The sequence below is a fragment of the Dreissena polymorpha genome, chromosome 5 (genome assembly GCF_020536995.1).
Source record: "Dreissena polymorpha isolate Duluth1 chromosome 5, UMN_Dpol_1.0, whole genome shotgun sequence".
Lineage (NCBI taxonomy): Eukaryota > Metazoa > Mollusca > Bivalvia > Myida > Dreissenidae > Dreissena > Dreissena polymorpha.
In genome coordinates, this window is record NC_068359.1 from 31,160,324 (window position 1) to 31,181,250 (window position 20,927).

General features: G+C 36.4%; 1 protein-coding gene and 1 long non-coding RNA gene across 8 annotated transcripts in view; both read right to left on the reverse strand.

Moving 5' to 3' along the window:
* Nucleotides 1-2,449: 2,449 nt before the first annotated feature.
* LOC127881927 (glutamine--tRNA ligase-like) overlaps nt 2,450-20,927 on the reverse strand; it is a 33,959-nt gene continuing 15,481 nt past the window's right edge. For all 7 annotated transcript variants that reach the window (XM_052430147.1, XM_052430153.1, XM_052430152.1 and 4 more), the window contains 10 exons: nt 19,368-19,555; nt 18,420-18,550; nt 16,589-16,819; nt 13,231-13,404; nt 12,181-12,343; nt 8,525-8,617; nt 6,807-6,934; nt 5,741-5,807; nt 3,979-4,104; nt 2,450-2,863 (listed from right to left, as the gene is read on the reverse strand). In XM_052430147.1, the coding sequence (XP_052286107.1) occupies nt 2,813-2,863; nt 3,979-4,104; nt 5,741-5,807; nt 6,807-6,934; nt 8,525-8,617; nt 12,181-12,343; nt 13,231-13,404; nt 16,589-16,819; nt 18,420-18,550; nt 19,368-19,555 (1,352 nt within the window). In that variant the 3' untranslated portion in view covers nt 2,450-2,812. The remainder of the gene's footprint in view (nt 2,864-3,978; nt 4,105-5,740; nt 5,808-6,806; nt 6,935-8,524; nt 8,618-12,180; nt 12,344-13,230; nt 13,405-16,588; nt 16,820-18,419; nt 18,551-19,367; nt 19,556-20,927) is intronic.
* LOC127881928 (uncharacterized) lies at nt 14,430-16,233 on the reverse strand. The gene is made up of 2 exons (XR_008050336.1): nt 14,957-16,233; nt 14,430-14,663 (listed from the first exon to the last, which is right to left on the reverse strand). It is a non-coding gene; the product is annotated as an uncharacterized LOC127881928 (long non-coding RNA).

Sequence of the window (20,927 nt, forward strand, 5' to 3'; positions counted from 1 at the left end):
CAGTGCCTATATTCTGTTGATACATTTGCACATCGATAACTTGTTATTTTAATAAATCTTCATATATAACCCATCTATATACATATACTTCTAATTTAAAGGGAATTTCTCACAGATTGGCAGCGTTTTTGAAGTGTCAGTAAATGCCATATTTGTTTGAGCGGGGCTCGAACCACTGTCCATTTGAATTAAAAGGTTATCGCAACCACAGGTGGTTAGCGTGTGGCTGTGATATTCACTAGAAGAAAACATCATCTTGAATGAAAAATAATCAAATTATAACGGGAAATCAACTTCTCGAAAAAGTTCACTATCAAATATGAATTCAATAGATCTACAACAGTGACTTGATGGTTATATATTATTCGTACTCCTATTACCGGTGTATTCGAATTACCGATGATGTTTGTAAATACGCTACTACGTCACAGCACGCGCATTTTCATTTACAACTTCCGTCGGAGACTCTTTACTATTTTTGCCGGTAGCTGTCAAAACGAGAAATACTCTAAATAATGTCTCCTTCGGGTAAGTAGGTATTAAAACACGAATTCCCATGTATTTTTTTCGTTATTTACACATACAATCTGGTTGATCATTCAGTTTTCTCATAAAAACTATCATTTGAAAAGTCCGTCTGCAAATGTTTACATGTTTACATATAAGCGTAGACAACAGGCGAGCGTTTCCATTACCCGGATGTACACACCTCCACTTTTCATTACTGAGCGAAACTTCTCAATTGTCATGAAGATCCTAATTATTGAAATTATTATTCTACCAAAGATTTGAAGGTAAGTTAAAACATCTTTTGTCCTGTTTAGTTCAGTTCCCACCTGTGAAGTAGAAACAGAGTCAGTATGAATCAAACCAGCTGTTTATAAACAAGTTAAAGAAAATCACACTTCAGTTAGGAAAGCTTCTTAAATGTATGGTGCACCTTAAAGTACTCTACGAGACAGAACTTTAGGTCTGCAACCTGTACCAGAAACAGATAAATTTCTTTTCAACTCTGGTCCATCCCCTGTATTGACATTAGGTGAAGAGGTTGAACTTGTTAAGCATGTTTCATACATGGCTAATATTGGATACGGGTATAGCCGGGCTGAATTTATCAATATTGCAACTGATTTTGATTATGGTTTGTGACGGGTTTTCAGCCTTTCTTGGTTTCATATATGCAGAATTGCTAGTAAACACTCATTAATACAAATGAGCCTCGGTCTGCGAAAATAGGATTTAATGCATGTGCTTAAAGTGTCGTCCCAGATTAACCTTAGCAGTCCACACAGACTTATTAGGGACGGCACTTATTGCCTACAGCGGATTTTCTCTAAGAGGAGACTTTCTTTATACGAAAATAACATCAAAGTTGAAAGTGGCACCACACTGAGCCACAACAAATGTGTGCAATTTTAAAAATTACATTTAAATCACCCCACCCTACCCCACATCAGCATGTGCAGACTGCACAGGCTAATCTGAGACGACGCTTCAAGCACGTGCATTAAACCCCATTTTCCCAGAGCGAGTCTCAAATATTGAAGTGCTTGTATGGTGAGGTAGTTTTGCCTTTTCTGTGATTAGCAAGGCTTATCAGCTGTGTGATGACGGTGTTCATGTTCCACATCTCAGCATGTTTACATAGGGAATCAAGGACCGTACACTCGGAGACAATGCAATACGGACATGGAGACGTTTCTAAAACACCACTCTTTAAACTTTAATACCTCAGTTATGAGTTAAGATTTTGATAAATTTTACATATGATTATTTGACTACATTCTGTGCAAGCACAAGATGAAATCATTCATACATGACAATCGGATGCTTAAGTACGTTGGGTACATGGTCTGCAACAAATTGTTTGGTTGCGCTCCTGAATATACGTACGAGCTATATTGTTTCTTGGATTAATTGTGTTTTCCTGGTGTAAGAAACTACCTAGAATGATTAAATTGAAACAAGAGCACCGCATAGCATGTGTCAACGCTCAGCTGCGGGTGCAGTTTTGAAAAAATGAAAGCTTGTCAGAAGTTTTATATTAGAGGTCACAGTGACCTTGACCTTTGACCTAGTGACCCAAAAATGGGTGTGGTGTGTAGAACTCATCAAGGTGCAGCTACATATGAAGTTTCAAAGTTGTAGGTGGAAGCACTTAGATTTTAGAGCCAATGTTAAGGTTTTAGCACAGCGGACGGCGAGCTGGCTATGACAATACCTTGGGTTTTCTCTGAAAACAGCCAAGCTAATAAAATAAGAATTTTATCCCATTTCACCATTTGACGTGCAAAAAAGATTAAACCATACCTGTCTAAGGGTCTGACAGATGAATAATTTTACAGTAAGCTTGCACTTGCATTCAAGTTAGAAAAGTGTTGCGTAAAAAAAGTCTATAAGTGTATTATACCTTTACTGCATTTGGTTGATTTGAGAAACAAAATGAAAGTTGCATCATAAATAATTTATTTAATAGCACTTCCATAGTTTAATTTCATATATCTCAGTCACACAGATTAATTAGACAAAAAATATATAGATATGCGTATTCATAGGACAGTAATAGTAAGTCGGTACATAATTAACACAATGGTGATGATTTCTGTCCACTGATTTTAAGAAGATTAAAGTTAATTTATCGAAGAATGTTCTTGTACTTTTCTGCAAAAACCTGAACCAAGCAAAATCAACACAGAATTATAAACAAACATAAAGCGACCACAGCACACAATCTTTTACACGTGATAGAGTTCTATAATAAAGTCTGTTTCACCATGTTCAGTGCTAGAGATAGGAATACTGAGATTGTCATTCAATTTTTATCTCTGTCCTCTTTGAGCGTTACGGTTCTGTTGAAGACAATCTGAAAGCAGATCAGAACAGACATTAATCATTGCATGGCTACATGTAAATTTTGGCAGTAAAGATTGACGTTACTGATACCTCAAAGCCTTGTCAGTTGAACACAAAATTTGACTAATCACACCCTGATAGGGAATTTTTTATCAAGAATATAAATCAATATTAGGTACACTGAATTATTTTTCCAATTGGTCACTAGATAGAGTGAAAAATATAAATGCATACAAAAAACAAAGCAAATAACAAGAGCTGTCACCATAGGATGACTTATGCCACAATAAATGCTTGATAGAAGTTATGAGCTTTTTTTCAAAACCTAAACGCAGATTTTGAAACCTAAACACGGACCCTAAGTTCTAGGTCAAGGTCACAGGGGTCAAAATTTGTGTGCGTATGGAAAGGCCTTATCCATATACACATGCATGCCAAATATGAAATTGCTATCTGAAGCGACATAGAAGTTATGAGCATTTTTCGAAACCTAAACGCAAAGTGTGACAGACAGACGGACGGACAGACAGTCAGATCACTATATGCCCTTCTTGGGGGGCATAAAAATACAAAAACAAAATCAATTGCCAATTGATTGAGGTAATTTAGAAAAATACCATAACAAATTTTTCCACTGCTTTTAGACAAAACCCTGACTTCAAGTCACAAAATACAATCAATTCTAAGATATCTGAATGATTAACTAATGACCTGCAATTGCAGTCTTGCATTCAAGTCTTATACAAAATGACAAGGATATGCTATTCTACCCACCCCCAGACAGATATGTGACTAGTTTCAAGCATATTCTAATTATGATTTGTGCAAAGTGGGGTCAAATACTTGGTCAACTAAAAACAAGATATAGTGAAAGTAAATATTTAACCACAAAGAAATATATGTCTCATTTTTCAATACATTTACTAAACCCATATTTAAAACAAATAATTTTCTTAACCGGTTTTCTTTGATTAACATGTATACTTTTTACGCTTGGTGGGTGATATTTTAATTTAAATACTTTAATTTGTTTAAAAAGCAATTGACCAGTCCACAAATGTATCTTTCGTTTTGAAGAGCTAAGTGTTCAATGGGATCCACTGGGATTCAATGGGATCCACTTACTTTGCCTGGCGTAGTGTCCTGATCTGCACTGAAGAACCCTATGCGTTCAAACTGATATTTATCTAGAAACTTGGCGTTCTTCACCGACTGGTCGACATATGCGTTTGGTATCACCTGAAGGGAGTCCTGCAAACAGAGTGAAGAAGTATTTGTGTCATGTTCTGAGAAAACTGGGCATAATGCATGTGCGTAAAGTGTCGTCCCAGATTAGCCTGTGCAGTCCGCACAGGCTAATCAGGTACAACACTTTCCGCCTAAATTGGTTTTTTGCTAAGAAGAGACTTCATTTAAACAAAAAATGTCATAAAAGTGGAAAGTGGCGCTTTACGCACATGCATTATGTCCAGTTTTCTCAGAACACGACACATTTTATCTGGGCCCGTATTCACTATTCACCAACCCATTCTAAGACTTAAGGATAAATAAAAGACTTCATTTCAACAAAACTTACTCCAGTGTTTGAATATGTAGAGGCTTTAATTGATGCTTATCATATTGCTCTAAAATAATGTAACTTCAGGTGTGCATTGCCTTCATTGTAACAATTTTCCAGTAGCTTAAGAACATGGCAGCTGTAAGAATATTCCTTATTTTAAGACTGAAGTCTAGGATTGGTTGGTAAATACGCACTCGGGACATCTCTAACACAATATTCTAATGTTGCTAGTCAGTTCTGCCTATTTATTTTCAAATTTCAGCCATGCAGATATGCCCGAGACAAGCTTTTTTATTTCAACCACTGTCAAAGCGCCCATACTATAATACTGGAAATGTTATAAAAACAAGGGGCAAGAGCAACGTTCAATTTAATTTGCCCCGAAATAATGGGTATAAATAAGACAACAAATGAAAGCAATGGTGTACTCAACACAATTTCATCAAATATCAATACACAGCAAGCTGTTCATTTATATCAGCCTTTTTGTGGAAAAAAATGCATCTGCGTAAAGGGTCATCTGTTTGGTCAGCATAGGTTAATATGGGACTACACCTTCCGCCTAAACTGCATTGTTGCAAACAAGAGACTTCCTTTACACAAACAATTTGAAACAAAAACCGTCGGAGACGGGTGATGCTCCCCAAAGGTTTTTTTTTGTCACAATATTGCACTATATATTCAGATAAAAGGAAACGTCTAGTAGTTGGGGGGACAAGAATTGCACTATATGTACACGTAATGGAAAATTTCAAAGGGCCATAACTCTGTGAAAAATCATCCGACAAGAACCGGCCGATAATATGCACATCTCCTCTTGGCAGTGAAGCTTCCCATAAAGTTTAATTGAATTCCGGTCATTAATTGCTGAGAAATAGCCCGAACAAAAATTGTGCACGGACGGCGGACACACGCACGGACAGAAGAAGCAGCGACTATATGCCCCCCCCGCAAAAAAATTTTGGGGGAGCATAAAAAAAATGAAAAAGTGTCATCCTGATTAGCCTGTGCACAGGCTAATCGGGGATGACACTTAAACACAAATGCATTAACTCTTTCAGTGCTGGAACCGAATTTTGAAGGCCTTTGCAAACAGTTTGGATCCAGATGAGACACCACAGAATGTGGCGTCTCATCAGGATCCAAACGGTTTGCTATTCTGATAGTATTCTTTGAAAAAAATCGAAGAAAATGCTAATTTCAGAAATTCAGCAGACGACATTTTAGCAGATGACAAATTTCCCAGCATGCAAAGGGTTAAGCCCCATTTTCCCAGAGTGAGACTCAGATATATAGCTAAAAATAACCATACTTATTTGATCTTACCCGTTTAATATCATTGAGGAAACCACCAGGCACTTCATTGGGGTCTTCTGGACTCTTATGATGAAACCTTGATAACAAATATAGCACAAAAATGAAAACATGACAACATATATAGCACAGAATTGAAAACGGGACAACAAATATAGCACAGAATTGAAAACTTGACAGCAATTATAGCACATAATTGAAACCTTGACAACAAAGATAGCACATAATTGAATACTTGACAACAAATATAGCACAGAATTGAAAACTGGACAACAAATATAGCACAGAATTGAAACTACAAGTATTGCACAAAACACATTAGATTTTACATGAAATAGATGTTCTACATATTTTTACAAAAAAAAATACATTTCAAAATATTAATACAAACATGCAGTTTATCTAAAGGCAGATAAAATGCATGTTTAAAGCATTCCAGAATATGAAAAGAGGTTATTTGCTAATTTCAGTGCAAGATCAATTACCGGTAATTAGTTCAGGAGTGTTCTTAAATAACATATTTTCACAAGTGGGAGAGCCATGGTGAATATATCTGATTTATATGACCACCACTTCATACAATCTGAAATCAACTTTTCCTTTTATGTCATGCCTTTAGACAAAAAAGAAAATGCAAGCTTTTCTTGTGTGTCATAAAATGATGTGTATTGTGATGTAAGAAATGTGACATCATATGATTGCACAATAACTGCTTGCTTCTGAAAGACGGAAAAAAATGCTTTAGTTTCAGCATCGTTTTCGCCTAATTAAATAATTTTATTGAATAATATCATATGTTTTATAATGTGGAACATTGTGAATTTTATGCGGACAACTAAATAATTTACTTTTTGCAATAAAAAAAAAGTAAAATTAAGTCTCCTAAAACTTGACACTAAGCCAGACTGAAATGATCATGTAGTAATTCTTTGGTATTCACAGCTACAGTACTGCTTAGCACAACCTTTTTATTTTGTTTTGGATCCAAAAAATGTTAACTTATGCATTGAACATCCCAACAGTCTAATATATGAGATAATTGAGAGCCTGAACACCAGCTAGTGTATATACAACTTACAGCCGGTCGTAGAGTCTCACTTCGCACACTAGAGGATTGCACACCCACTGTATTACACCTTTAGGCTTATCAGCCTCCGAAGACTTCTTACACGTGGCCAGAATCTCAGTTACATTGCCACTGCTATCCTATAATGCAAAAATGTTATCATACCTTTATGAGATCCCTTCAGATTGATTCTTATTTGTTTATTGAGAAGTATTTTTTATTTCTTTATTGAGAAGTATATTTTATTTGTTTATTGAGAAGTATTTTGTTTAAACCTTTTTATCTATTAAGAAGGTCTTAGGCTTATTGAAATGCCCTTGAGTACATTTCCTGGGTTGAACCGCGGGGGGTACTTGGTGTTTTGGGGGGGGGGGGATTCTAAAGAACACTCCCACCTTAGGGATCAAACCTGTAACCTCCAGGACCCAGTTAATGGTACACTAGGTTATTTTAACCCCTTGGTTAGCGCTAACCGCTGGTTAAAGTTATCCAAGCTGGGTAACTTACCAGGTTGGATAAATGCGTTGCTGGAAATATTTACCCAGGCTGGATAACTATCCATGTTGGGTAAATTTATCCACTGATTAACTTTTACACATATCCCATAATCCATTGTAAAAGCAAAATGGCCGACATGTCGTCAAGCTATAAATAGGACAGCATATTCTGGGAAAAAGATTTAATAATATTATAAAATTTTAAATCAGTTATATTCAATCCATTAAATGTTTATAGATCATTGAAACAAGTATGTATTTTATGTATTGTATTTGACATTTTTCGTGATTCTGTAAATAAATTGCGAATGGAAACGTGTATAATTAACCTTTAACGCGATCATGAGTGTAAAGAAAACGAATTATTTTGAACCTGCCATTTGTAAACGTTATAGCAAGCATGGTATATAAGCAAAGAATGCTTTGTAAAAGTTTAAATATTTCCGCCATTTAAATTACAAAATCTATGAACATTCTCATTTGAACCGATATCGATTCCGCATATTGTCATATAACACAACATTCAAAGAATTTTGGCGATTCTTACTAGGATTATGATACAATAAAATTCGGCTATTTTGTTTGTTTACATGGATAAATTTTAACCAACCTTTAGACCAGGGTTAAATTTATCCAGACAAAACGCTCGATAAATTTAACCAACATGATGCAACAACACTTGACCAAAAAATTAACCCTGGGTTAAATTTATCCGACATTTATCCCACGGCTAAAATTTACCCAGGTTTCAAACAACTGGGTCCAGGTCGCTAAGCGGATATCTTATCAATATGCGACAACACCCTAGTAAGACTGGTATTAGGCAAGGATGTGGTTACCCGTAAATTCAAAACTTGCATTGAGAAATGAACCACTTTTGAGGTGTTATTTTTCTTTCAATGAATTCTACAAAAGATTACTTTAACTCTGACCGGCTTATAAAACTGCCAAATATTTATGCTAAATAAATGAAAAATCCTTACAATGATTTTAAATAAGTATTAATTAACATTTAGCATTTACCCACTCCGACACGCGTTTGACGTCCTTAAAAAATCCAATTAAATTAAAGACCTTTCTTATAGATAAAAGTTTGTTTAAGGCTACATTTCCAAGCCTTAGATAATGAAAAGCAGAAAACGGCATAAAATCTGAACAGACTGCGAGTTATTCTGCTGGTGGTATATAGCCATATTCACTTTGCTTTTGAGCGAGAAAAGGTTTGGGACATACCTTTTGCAGTGACTCGACCGTGATGACGTAGCAAGCATGTCGCAGCCCTACAGGCTGGTCACAGGAAAATCTCTTGTAGTTCTTATCTGCTGTCTGAAATAACAGTTAAAACCAAGTAAAACTAAAAGACGTTATACAATTCAAAAATGTATTTAATGTTTAGGACAAGTTTAATCTACAGGTATCTAAGTTTCAAAGTGTAGAATGCATGTCAGTAATTGACAACTGCCCATCTAGACTCATGAGATAGTGGAAACAAGAGATGTGTTTGTAAGAAACACAATGCCCCCTACTGCGCCGCTTTGAAATATTCTTTTATTATTATATCCCTTTAAAAAATATTACTTCCCTTGTGAAAATGATCTGTGCATGCCAAATAATATAAAATAGAAATTATCTCCCTTTAAAGCTTGTTACTTCCCTTGGATTTTGTTTTTTGACAATTGAAGGATTACCTTGACCTTGACTTTTCACCACTCAAAACGTGCAGCTCCATGAGATACACATGCATACCAAATATCAAGTTGATGTCTTCAATATTGCACAAGTTATTACCAAGGTTAAAGTAAAGTGACAGACGCACACAATGACAGACATGCCAGAAACAATATGCCCCCGATCATTCAATTCGGGGCATAAAAAGCCAAAGAAATTATTTTTTTAGGTGTTAGCTATTCCAACTGATCTATTGTATAACTGCAATAAATACGGAAATGCAAAATGCTTACTGCTCGGTGCTCGGTGGGGGGGGGGGGGGGGGAATAACAAATATGCTAGTTAACTGCCCCCCTACTGTGCTTTGAAGCATCATGGCAACTATTTTAGAGAAAGTCCAAGACCCATAACTTGGTCATAAATCAATGGACCAGAATAAAACGCACACTTCATCTGTAACTCATGTCGGCAGACTTACAAACAAAAAAATAAGCTAAATATCTAAAAGGGTTTTAAAAAAAACACTCCGGAAAAACGTTTTTTAAAGAGAAAGTCTAAAGGCTCATACCTTCACCAAAAAGAAAAAGGACCGGAACAAAACTCACACTTCATCTGTAAGTCATGTAAGTAGACTTAAGTACCAACAAGAGCAACGCATAACGGGTGCCACGCTCGGCTGCGAAAGCTTGTCCGAATTTTTTTTACCTAGTGACCCAACAAGAGATGTGTTTGTCAGAAACACAATGCCCCCTACTGCGTCGCATTGAAATAAAATTTCTATTTATCATTTGGCAGGTATAGAAATCATCTCCCTTTAAAGGTTATTACTTCCCTTGAATTTTGTCCAATCCAACCGGGGGAAGGGGGTGGGTCTCACAGTCAATTATGACCATGTCAGAAATCATTGACAACCAAGGCCTGTGGTTTAAAAGAGATCATAGCCAGAGTTGATCATGTATCTATGGACATAAGTCCACAGGTATGTAATGAACATCAAAGAAATTATAATTATATCATTTAAATTTTTTTTTTGACAAATCAATCATTTGGGTTATAAATAATCAAAATAATAAATCTGTACAGTAACTGTGAAAAGAACTTCAATTCTTGGTAAGGAAATATATAATATGAGATTTATAATTATATAAATTACTTCCCATGAACAAAATTGTCTGTAACAAATCTCTATTTTTATTATAAATAATTAAAAGCCACTACCATGACTGTAGATTCACCACTCAAAATGTGCAGCTCCATGGGATACAAATGCATGCCAAATATATAAAGTGGCTATGTTCAATATTGAATAATTTTCTCCCTTTTTAAAGCTTATTACTTCCCCTAAATCTGTATTTTTTACCGTAGACCGTAAAGGATGACCTTGACCTTTAACCACAATGTGTTTGTCAAAAACACATTGCTGCCTACTGCGCGGCTTTGATTTATTTAACAAAAATATATACGTGGGCAGGTCAGATAACTATGTCCTTTAAAGCTTATTACTTCCCTTGACTTTGTTTTTTCGACCCTAGACCTTGAAGGATGATGTTCACCTTGAAAATTTACCACTCAAAATGTGCAGCTCCATGAGATACACATGCATGCCAAATATCAAGGAGCTATCTTAAATATTTATAAAGTTATGGCCAATGTTAAGGTTTTAGCACAACGCCTATGGCGGACGGCGGATGACGAGCTGGCTATGACAATAGCTCGGGTTTTCTCTGAAAACAGCCTCGCTAAAAATCAGCTGAATAGCTGAAAGCGTTGTTTTTTAACTTCCAGAAAAAGGATAATTTTGAAGTCCTAAGCCCAAAACTTTGCCTAAAATCAATGGACCTAAACAAAACTCACATTTCAGCTGAAAGTTATGTCGGTAGACTGACATACCAAAAATCAGTTTTAGAAGAACGTCCCGAAAACAGTTATTTTAGATTTAAAGTCCCAGGCCAAAAAATCAATGAACTCTAATGAAAATCACACTTCATCTGTAAGCGATACAGGTAGTCACACACCAAATATGGGGTCAATATCTGAAAGCCTAAAAAAGTCCAGAAAATGGAATGCCCCACAGACTGAGGGACGGACAGTCCGACTGCTATATTCCATCCTACAGGGGGCATACAAAACTTGAATGATATGCCATACATTTACATATTTCCAAAAACTATTTTTTATCACATTTATACCGTGAAAACTCTCTTTACGACCACCTCGGTATTCCGACCATCGCTAAGTCGACCACCATTTTTCAGTCCCGGTTTTTTCCTTCTATATTTCAATGGTCGTTACACTCACTAATCCGACCAACCTGCTAATCCGATATTACGACCACTTAAATCAGTACCAATGATCGATATTGCTCTTAATTGACACCCGCCAAAGGACCAGTAATTTTCACACCTTACTTGATCTGGTGTTGTGGTACTATCGGGCTTGTGTACGAAGCCATTCTGACCCAATTAAAATCAATTAACGACAACGGTTTTTGGCATCGATTTGCGACACAGGTGTTAGATTTTCGGCACTTGTTATAATTTTTAACCCTTGATTGACAATTAGCTATTATTATTATTGAGTCTTTGATGGGTGAATTGGTAGTTGTTTGGTACACACTTTAAAGATTAAATACTGCGAATAATTTGACAGTTAGGATATTTGAGTAACACGGTTTTGTTCGTGATGGATATAAAAACCGACCTTTATACCATATCGTTTTTCAAAATGGATCAGCGAAAACAGAAAGAGTTGTGTTTCAAAGAAAAGATTGATTTGATCGACGCAAGTGATCGGAAATCTCAACAACAGCTGGCCGATTTATTTGGAAAGACTCGTGTTCAAGCTATTCTAAAAAGAAAAGCTCAATTTTTATTCGACGAAATGCTAAGCAGACGACAATTGACTCATTCGTTGAGTTAACATCAAGGATCTTGATGAAAAGTACATGTACATGTATTTACACTTCTTTAATGAACAACTTGAAATACTATCTTTGTACAATGTATAAATGTATAAATACAATGTATAAACGGATGACTGTTATATTGTATGCAAAAAGATTAAAGTTCATTGAATATTTACGTTGTTGTAATTATATGTCCATCAAATTCATGAAAACTCAGAATTAAGACCACCTCGCTATTATGACCACTTATGAAAAGTCCCACAAGTGGTCTTAATAGCGAGTTTTTACTGTAAATCACATAAACACAGCTTCTTACCTCCCTGAAATCCGATCGCTCGATGTACACAGTTTTTGTGAATGGTATTTTATGTGATCCTCTGCTCTCATCAGCAGGAAAGTCTGGCACAGTGAGCTCCCCTGAGTGGTCACCAGGGAAATTGGTAATAGTGACCTTCAATGGGTCTAAAACTGCCATGACTCTGAAAGGTGTAAGGGAAATTTGTGATTGTAACCTTGAAAAGGTCTTACACTGCCATGGCTATGAAATATATAACAATCGTATGTGCAATACATGAATAGTTTAAATCTATTTATTTTCGCTCCATTGGCATTGAAAGACTAAGGCTTATTGAATGGCTCTCGAGTCTGTTTTCTTGGAAGAACCAGTACTTAAGAATGTATTGTTCTTATTTTGCTGTTTTAGTATAAAATGCGATACTTAAAGAGGTTTTCTTTCAGCATGGACATTCCCTTTGCAATGCTGGAGTTAATAATAATCAAATGTAAGTAATTTATAAGAAGGACAAATACTTAAAATGTTTTGTTGACCCTGTTGCTGTTGACAACTGTCAAGGTAAATACTGTTAAATGATCTTTAAGCCCGAGAGTAAAGATTGCTTAATCTTTAAATAGGTAAACACGTATACGGAATCATGAATTATAGAAATAGTTTTTCATATAAGAACAAGCCAGGTTCAGCAAACAAATTCAATGAACTTCTTAATGTCTGAAATTACACACTCACAAACAAGTCTCATTGTAAGGTAAATTATTAATTAAATCAATAATATCAAGTATTGTCAGGTTAGTATGAATATGAGCCTTATGCATGTGCGTAAAATGTCGTATCAGATAAGCCTGTGAAGTCTGCACAGGCTTATCAGGAATGACACACTTTTCCACGGCAACGGATTTTCCCTATGAAGAGACTTCCTTTGAACAAAAATTACTATCAAAACATAAAGTATTGTTCCTGATTAGTCTGTGCAGACTGCACAGGCTAGTCAGGGGCGGCCCTTTACACACGTAAATTTAACCCCGTTTTCCACGAGAAAAACTCATTTCTATTCATCGGAGTCAAACTGACCTTGGGGCCTTGATATTGAGCACGTCTCTAACGCAAGCCTCCAGGAGACTGGGATCTATGACGGTCTGCGCCATGGTAACGCCCACCTTGGCACAGAACAGATTGATGGCCTCAGGGGGGAAGCCTCTCCTACGCAGGGCCGTCAGGGTGAACAGGCGCGGGTCGTCCCAGTCCCTGAGCGGGGAAACAGGTGAGTAGAAATTAAAGTGACAGCTTTTTTCAACCCTTTACCCCATAAGTAGCAAAGTGAAAATGGCTTTTACAAACAGCATAAAACCAGAACAGCCTGCGAGTTACTCTCTAAGGGACTTTAGAATACTTTCTAAGGGACTACAAATGCGTCAAAATACGTATCTAAGTGGTAAAGGGTTAAAGTGACAATAACTTTTTTAACCCTTTGCATGCTGGGAAATTTGTAGTCTGCTAAAATGTAGTCTGCTGAATTTCTAAAATTAGCATTTTCTTTGATTTTTTTCAAAGAATACTTTCAGAATAGCAAACAGTTTCGATCCTGATGAGACGCCACGTTCTGTGGCGTCTCATCTGGATCCAAACTGTTTGCAAAAGCCTTCAAAATTCGGTTCCAGCACTGAAAGGGTTAAGAGTGTAAGCTTTATTACAAGAGCTGTCCTGAGACAGTCTGCTCGACTGTTCTGTAAACTTGAAACTGAAAATGTATATACTCAACTAAGTGAGCATTGATGTACCAACCACTGATCTAACCGGAGAGCTATTTCTGCCAATTTTTTTTCAATCCATCAATTTATGGCAAAGATATGGCCAATTTTTTAGCTGTTTTATGGCCCAATATAAAACTGGTTGAATTAAAATGTGGAATTCCAAAACAGCAGACATTCTAATGGACTACCAACAGTCTGAAAAATATATGCCTATAAGGCATAAAACTTCCATTAACTTCATATTACTAAATATTAAATTAAATTTTAGTACAAGAGTTCCGCGGTCGGAGATGACCGCATTGAAGCCGGATTTTAGATTTAAATGACAGGAAAGTACCTTTCGTGTTTTTGTCAATGCAATACTTAAATTACTGAAATATTGTTCAAAGGTCAAAATGAAATGTAAGTACTTTTCAAGGCATGAGCAAACCTTGTGTTATGTTTTGAATGCATGCATATACATGAACAACAATAACATTTAAGGTCACAAATATGAACTTGAATTGACAATTAGGAAAGTTTGATCTCAATTTTTTTATTAGCAAATTAGTAAGATATTGTTTGAAGTTTCCATCAATTTCATTATCAAATGTAAGAAAATAAACTTAGATGAAATAATACTATTTATTGTTTTGCTTTCACATACCTACACAGAAATCCAGACAGCCTTATGATCACTCCAAAAGGTTTCTATCACACCAGTTCTAGCAGATAGATTGGACACATAAATATGATCCAAGCTTGAATGATAGTCTGTGGTCACAGTGACCTCGACCTTCAAATGAATGACCTTGAAATGACCAGTGGTCATCTAAGTGTGCTTGCAAACCTTTACGTCAAGTTTGAGATTCTAGGTCCAAGCATACCAAAGTTACAACAATTTTAACATTTTAACATTTAAGTTCACAGTGACCTTGACCTTCAAATGAATGACATTGAAATGAATGACCTTGAAATGACCAGTGGTCATCTAAGTGTGCTTGCAAACCTTTACGTCAAGTTTGAGATTCTAGGTCCAAGCATACCAAAGTTATAACAATTTTAACATTTTAACATTGAAGGTCACAGTGACCTTGACCTTCAAATGAATGACATTGAAATGAGCAGTGGTGATCTTCTAGTACTGGCCAATCTTTATGTCAAGTTTGAAGACTCTAGGTACAAGCATACCAAAGTTATAACATGGAATAAGAACTTTAACATTTTTACCTACCAAAGTTATAAGAACTTTAACATTTTTACATTCAAGGTCACAGTGACCTTGACCTTGACCTTAGAATGAATGACCTTGAAATGACCAGTGGTCATCTAAGTGTGCTTGCAAACCTTCATGTCAAGTTTGAAGACTCTATGTCCAAGCATACCAAAGTTATAACAATTTTAACATTTTAACATTTAAGGTCACAGTGACCTTGAACTTCAAATGAATGACATTGAAATGACCAGTGGTCATCTTCTAGTACTGGCCAATCTTTATTTCAAGTTTGAAGACTCTAGGTACAAGCATACCAAAGTTATAACATGAAATAAGAACTTTAACATTTTTACATTCAAGGTCACAGTGACCTTGACCTTCAAATGAATGACCTTGAAATGTCCAGTGGTTACTTACTAGTTCTGGCCAACCTTCATGTCAAGTTTCAAGACTCTAGGTCCAAGCAAACCAAAGTTATAACAACTTTAACATTTTTACATTCAAGGTCACAGTGACCTTGACCTTCAAATGAATGACCTTGAAATGTCCAGTGGTTACTTACTAATTCTGGCCAACCTTCATGTCAAGTTTCAAGACTCTAGGTCCAAGCATACCAAAGTTATAACAACTTTAACATTTTTATATTGAAGGTCACAGTGACCTTCACCTTCAAATGAATGACCTTGAAATGACCAGTGGTCATCTGTTAATCCTGGCCAACCTTCATGTCAAGTTTGAAGACTCTAGGTCCAAGCATACCAAAGTTATACCATGAAATAAGAACTTTAACATTTTTACATTCAAGGTCACAGTGACCTTGACCTTCAAATGAATGACCTTGAAATGACCAGTGGTTACTAACTAGTTATGGCCAACCTTCATGTCAAGTTTCAAGACTCTAGGTCCAAGCATACCAAAGTTATAAGAACTTTAACATTTTTTATATTGAAGGTCACAGTGACCTTGACCTTCAAATGAATGACCTTGAAATGACCAGTGGTCATCTGTTAATCCTGGCCAACCTTCATGTCAAGTTTGAAGACTCTAGGTCCAAGCATACCAAAGTTATACCATGAAATAAGAACTTTAACATTTTCGAGCACGCCGCCACCCCGCCCGCCCCCCCGCCCGCCCGACAACATCAATCTATAAGCCGAGATTTTTTCGAAAAAAATCCGGCTAAAAATTAAATATTTGCAATGTCTTTATTTAACTTTTTAACGGTATTCACAAGTTATAAAGTTCATATATATATATATATATATATATATATATATATATATATATATATATATATATATATATATATATAATATATATATGAAAAGATTTATTCATTCTCTAGTGATAGTGCGTAAACTAGAAGTTGACTTCCTTACAATGTAACAACATTATAACCGACTTTAAAAACATTGAAATAAAAAAACCTTCAACTATTTTATACCTTAAAAAGTTCACCACAGCACTACCCATCTAGCAATACCTTACATATCCTTCTGTAATGAGCTTCGCAATCTTGCGTTTCGAGACGACGGTGTAGCTGAGATTGAGGCGGCCATATTCCCACTGGACGGGACAGTAAAGGTCAAGGGCGTTACAGAGCCAGTAGTAGGAGGAGCGCCGAGACTGGAACTCCTTCGTGCACAGAGAGTGACTGATGTTCTCTATGGAGTCACACAGGCAGTGGGTGAAGTCGTACGTCGGGTAGATGCACCTATGAAAGGAAATATGAAAACAAATCAAGAATAAAACAAAACAAGCGATGTGTTTGTGAAACATTATGTCCCCATATATATGACCTTTGACCTTGAAGGATGACCTTGACCTTTCACCACTCAAAATGTGCAGCTCCATGAGATACACATGCATGTCAAATATCAAGTTGCTAGCTTCAATATTGCAAAAGTGACATTAAATGAGTGGTTTTGACCCATATATTTGACATTTGACCTTGAAGGATGACCTTGACCTTTCACTACTCAAAATGTGAAGCTCCATGAGATACACATGCATGCCAAATATCAAGTTGCTATCTTCAATATTGCAAAAGTTATGGCAAATGTTAAAGTTGGGGCAAACAAACAAACCAACAAACAAACCAACAGACAGGGCGAAAACAATATGTCCCCCACTATAGTGGTGGGGGACATAAAAATAGTTTACTACAAGGGTTATTGAAGAACCTTGTCATTGTAAAACTGCACATACTAAAACTCCATTAATATTGACATGTTATACAAAATGCATTTTTTTAAAGCAAGTTGAATATAAGGGTTGCTTGTTGTTGTTTTGTTGTGTGTGTTTGTTTGTTGTTTTTTTTTTGGGGGGGGGTGGGGGTGGGGTAGAGATAAGCACGGTCCACACAAAACTAACCTAATTTTAAATCTGAACTTTTTATATAATGTATTGTTCAATCTTGTAAGAAAGGCTATTTGCATTTTGGGAAACCCAAACTTAAGACTTAAATCTTTGAACAATGATGCAAAGTTAATAATAAATGGGACATGACAACAAGCATTTGCAAACTTCATCATAATTTGAAAATTTTACAGTGGAAGAGTCTAGTATTATTTTACTCTGAACCACTCAGATATGCACTTTGATGTGTTTGCAGTCCCTAAGAAAATCAAATAAAACAAGAGTTCCGCGGTAGGAGACATATGCCCCCCAAACAGGGCTTTGAACTAGTGACCCAGATATTAATAGGGGTCATCTACTGTCCAAGGCCAATGCACATGTGAAGTATCACGCTAATCGGTCAATTTGTTGACAAGTTATTGATCAGAAACGATTTTTCCACCTATTGTGACAGTGACCATGACCTTTCACCTGTTGACCCCAATGCACATGGGAAGTATCAAGCCAATCGGTCAATTTGTTGACAAGTTATTGATCGGAAACGATTTTCACACACTTGTGAGAGTGACCTTGACCTTTGACCTAGTGAACCCAATTTAATAGGGGTCATCTACTGTCCAAGGCCAATGCACATGTGAAGTATCAAGCCCATCAGTCAATTCCTTGACAAGTTATTGATCGAAAACAAACTGGTCTACCGACAGACAGACTTAAATCAGACAGACAGACCGACCAACATCCAGCAAAACAATATACCCCCTCTTCTTCGAAGGGGGGCTTAATAATGACCTTTCTTACTGGATTTCAGTTTAAAGGCTTCATTCCCTCCCTGAGATAGAAACCAGAATAAAACCTGAACATGCGGCCAGTCACTCAAAGGCTGTTCTGGTTTTATGCTGGTTTTATATAGCCATTTTCACTTTGCTTCTGAACAGGAAAGGGTTAAGAATGCGTACCAAGCGTCTCCAGTCCTGTGATGGGGAGAGAACTTGATTCTGTAGGCCACGGGGTCCTTCTTGCCTTCCTCTAGAGTTGTCTTCATGCGTAGAGTAGCCTCCCCTTCTTGGATCTTACCATTCTTCATGTCCTGTGAAAACAGAATCAGCGTTTATTACACAATTTTATGAATCAATCCGGAGCCCTTTGCATTGAGAAATATGGCATTGTTGTGAATAAAATTGGGCAATCAGTGTTGTTTTTTCTCATAAATACTTTAACATTGAGAAAGAGTTTTAAATATTTTATAATAACTTAGGTTCCATTTATAGAGCTGGAAAGGAAAAAAAAAAAATTGAAATTAATTATTTTTTTCTGTGGGAACTTCAATTGGGGAATTTTGAGAAAAAAAATGAGAAAAAATATCTACTTTTTGTGATCAGGATTAAAAAAAATAAAATAATCATGGTATCTATTGTGGGAGTTTCTTTAGGTAGAGAAAGTCCCTGCTTCATTGTAAAACATGTCTTGAGCAAAATTTTCTATTGCTGATTACTTCAGAACTTATTTCACTTAAACCTTCATTTTTTAGTTTGATTGTGCACATAAATGATACTGGTTACATTTATGAAGTCAGACATTAGTGTTTGTCTTGTACTTACCTTTTTGAACCCTATTTTCATATTCAAGTAAATCCATGTATAATCAAATTGAAAAAGTGTATTGTAAGAACAAGGCATACGCTATAAATATGTTTAATCCTATTTATTTTAGCTTGATTGCAACAAAAGTCTTAAGCTTATTGAAACACTCAAGTTCATTTTCTGGGTAGAATCAGTACTTGGAAGTCTTTGGGGGAGATCTACAGAATGCTTTAATTGTGGTAATCAAATTTGCTAGAACCCAAATCCACTGCACCATGGCGACGCTATAAACACCAGTCTTAGTCCATTCCGTTCCATTCCTACCTCAAACAGTTGCAGGGACTCCTCAATGGGGCGGTCCCTCCACGGGGAGTCCGGGGGGTTGAATCCCTTGATGTCCTCGGGCCTCATGTGGCACACGTAGGCGTGGCCCCTACGTATCAGCTCCTCGGCCATCTCGTACAGCTTGTCAAAGTTGTCAGAGGCATGGGTCGTCTTCCAGGGCTTGTAGCCTGCATAGGAAAGATTCACCATATGAGCCTCGTTCTGGGAAAAACATGGCTTAATGCATGTGGGTAAAAATTCATCCAAGATTAACCTGTGCAGTGAGCACTGGCTAATGAGAGACGACACTTGTCAGCCTAAATTGGATCTTTGCTAAGAGAGGACTGTCTTTAAAGAAAAAAAAAATTCCGTAAAAGTGGAATGTCTTGCTCCTGATAAGCCTATGCACATTCAAATCTGAGACGACACTTAATCAGCTAAAAATCACAAAGAAGAAACAAGAGGGCCATGATGGCCCTGAATCGCTCACCTGAATAACCTTGCTACATCAACTTAAATTCTATCAGGCCCATATACAATCCCAAGCCAGATTTCATTAATTTATACATTCTGACAAAATTTCATTAAGACGTGATGAAAACTGTGACCTCTTTCATCTACACAAGGTTTTACTAGAATCGGCCTGGTGACCTTAATTTTTGACCCCAGATGACCCATATACTATCCAAAATCAGATATTATCAAGATAAACATTCTGACCATATTTCATTAAGATCAGATGAAAACTATGACCTCTATTGTCTTCACACGTTTTTTTCTATTATTTGACCTAGTGACCTAGTTTTTGACCCTAGATGACCCAAATACAATCCCAACCCAGATTTCATGAAGATAAACATTCTGACCAAATTTTATAAAGATTGGATGAAAACTGTGACCTCTATTGTCTACAAAAGGTTTTTCTATGATTTGACCTAGTGACCTAGTTTTTGACCCCAGATGATCCAAATTCAGTCCAAACCCAGATTTCATCAAGATAAACATTCTGACCAAATTTCGTAAAGATTGGATGAAAACTGTGACCTATATTGTCTACACAAGGTTTTTCTATTATTTGACCTAGTGACCTAGTTTTTGACCCCAGATGACCCAAATACAATCCAAACCCAGATTTCATCAAGATAAACATTCTGACCACATTTCATAAAGATTGGATGAAAACTGTGACCTCTAATGTTTACACAAGGTTTTTCTATTATTTGACCTAGTGATCTAGTTTTTGACCCTAGATGACCCAAATACAATCCCAACCCAGATTTCATCAAGATTAACATTCTGACCAAATTTCATAAAGATTGGATGAAAACTGTGACCTCTATTGTCTACACAAGGTTTTTCTATTATTTGACCTAGTGACCTAGTTTTTGACCCCAGATGACCCAAATACAATCCCAACCCAGATTTCATCAAGATAAACATTCTGACCAAATTTCATAAAGATTGGATGAAAACTGTGACCTCTACTGCCTACACAAACAAATTGTTGACGGACACACGCACGCACAATGGACGCCGGACATCACACCGTCACATAAGCTC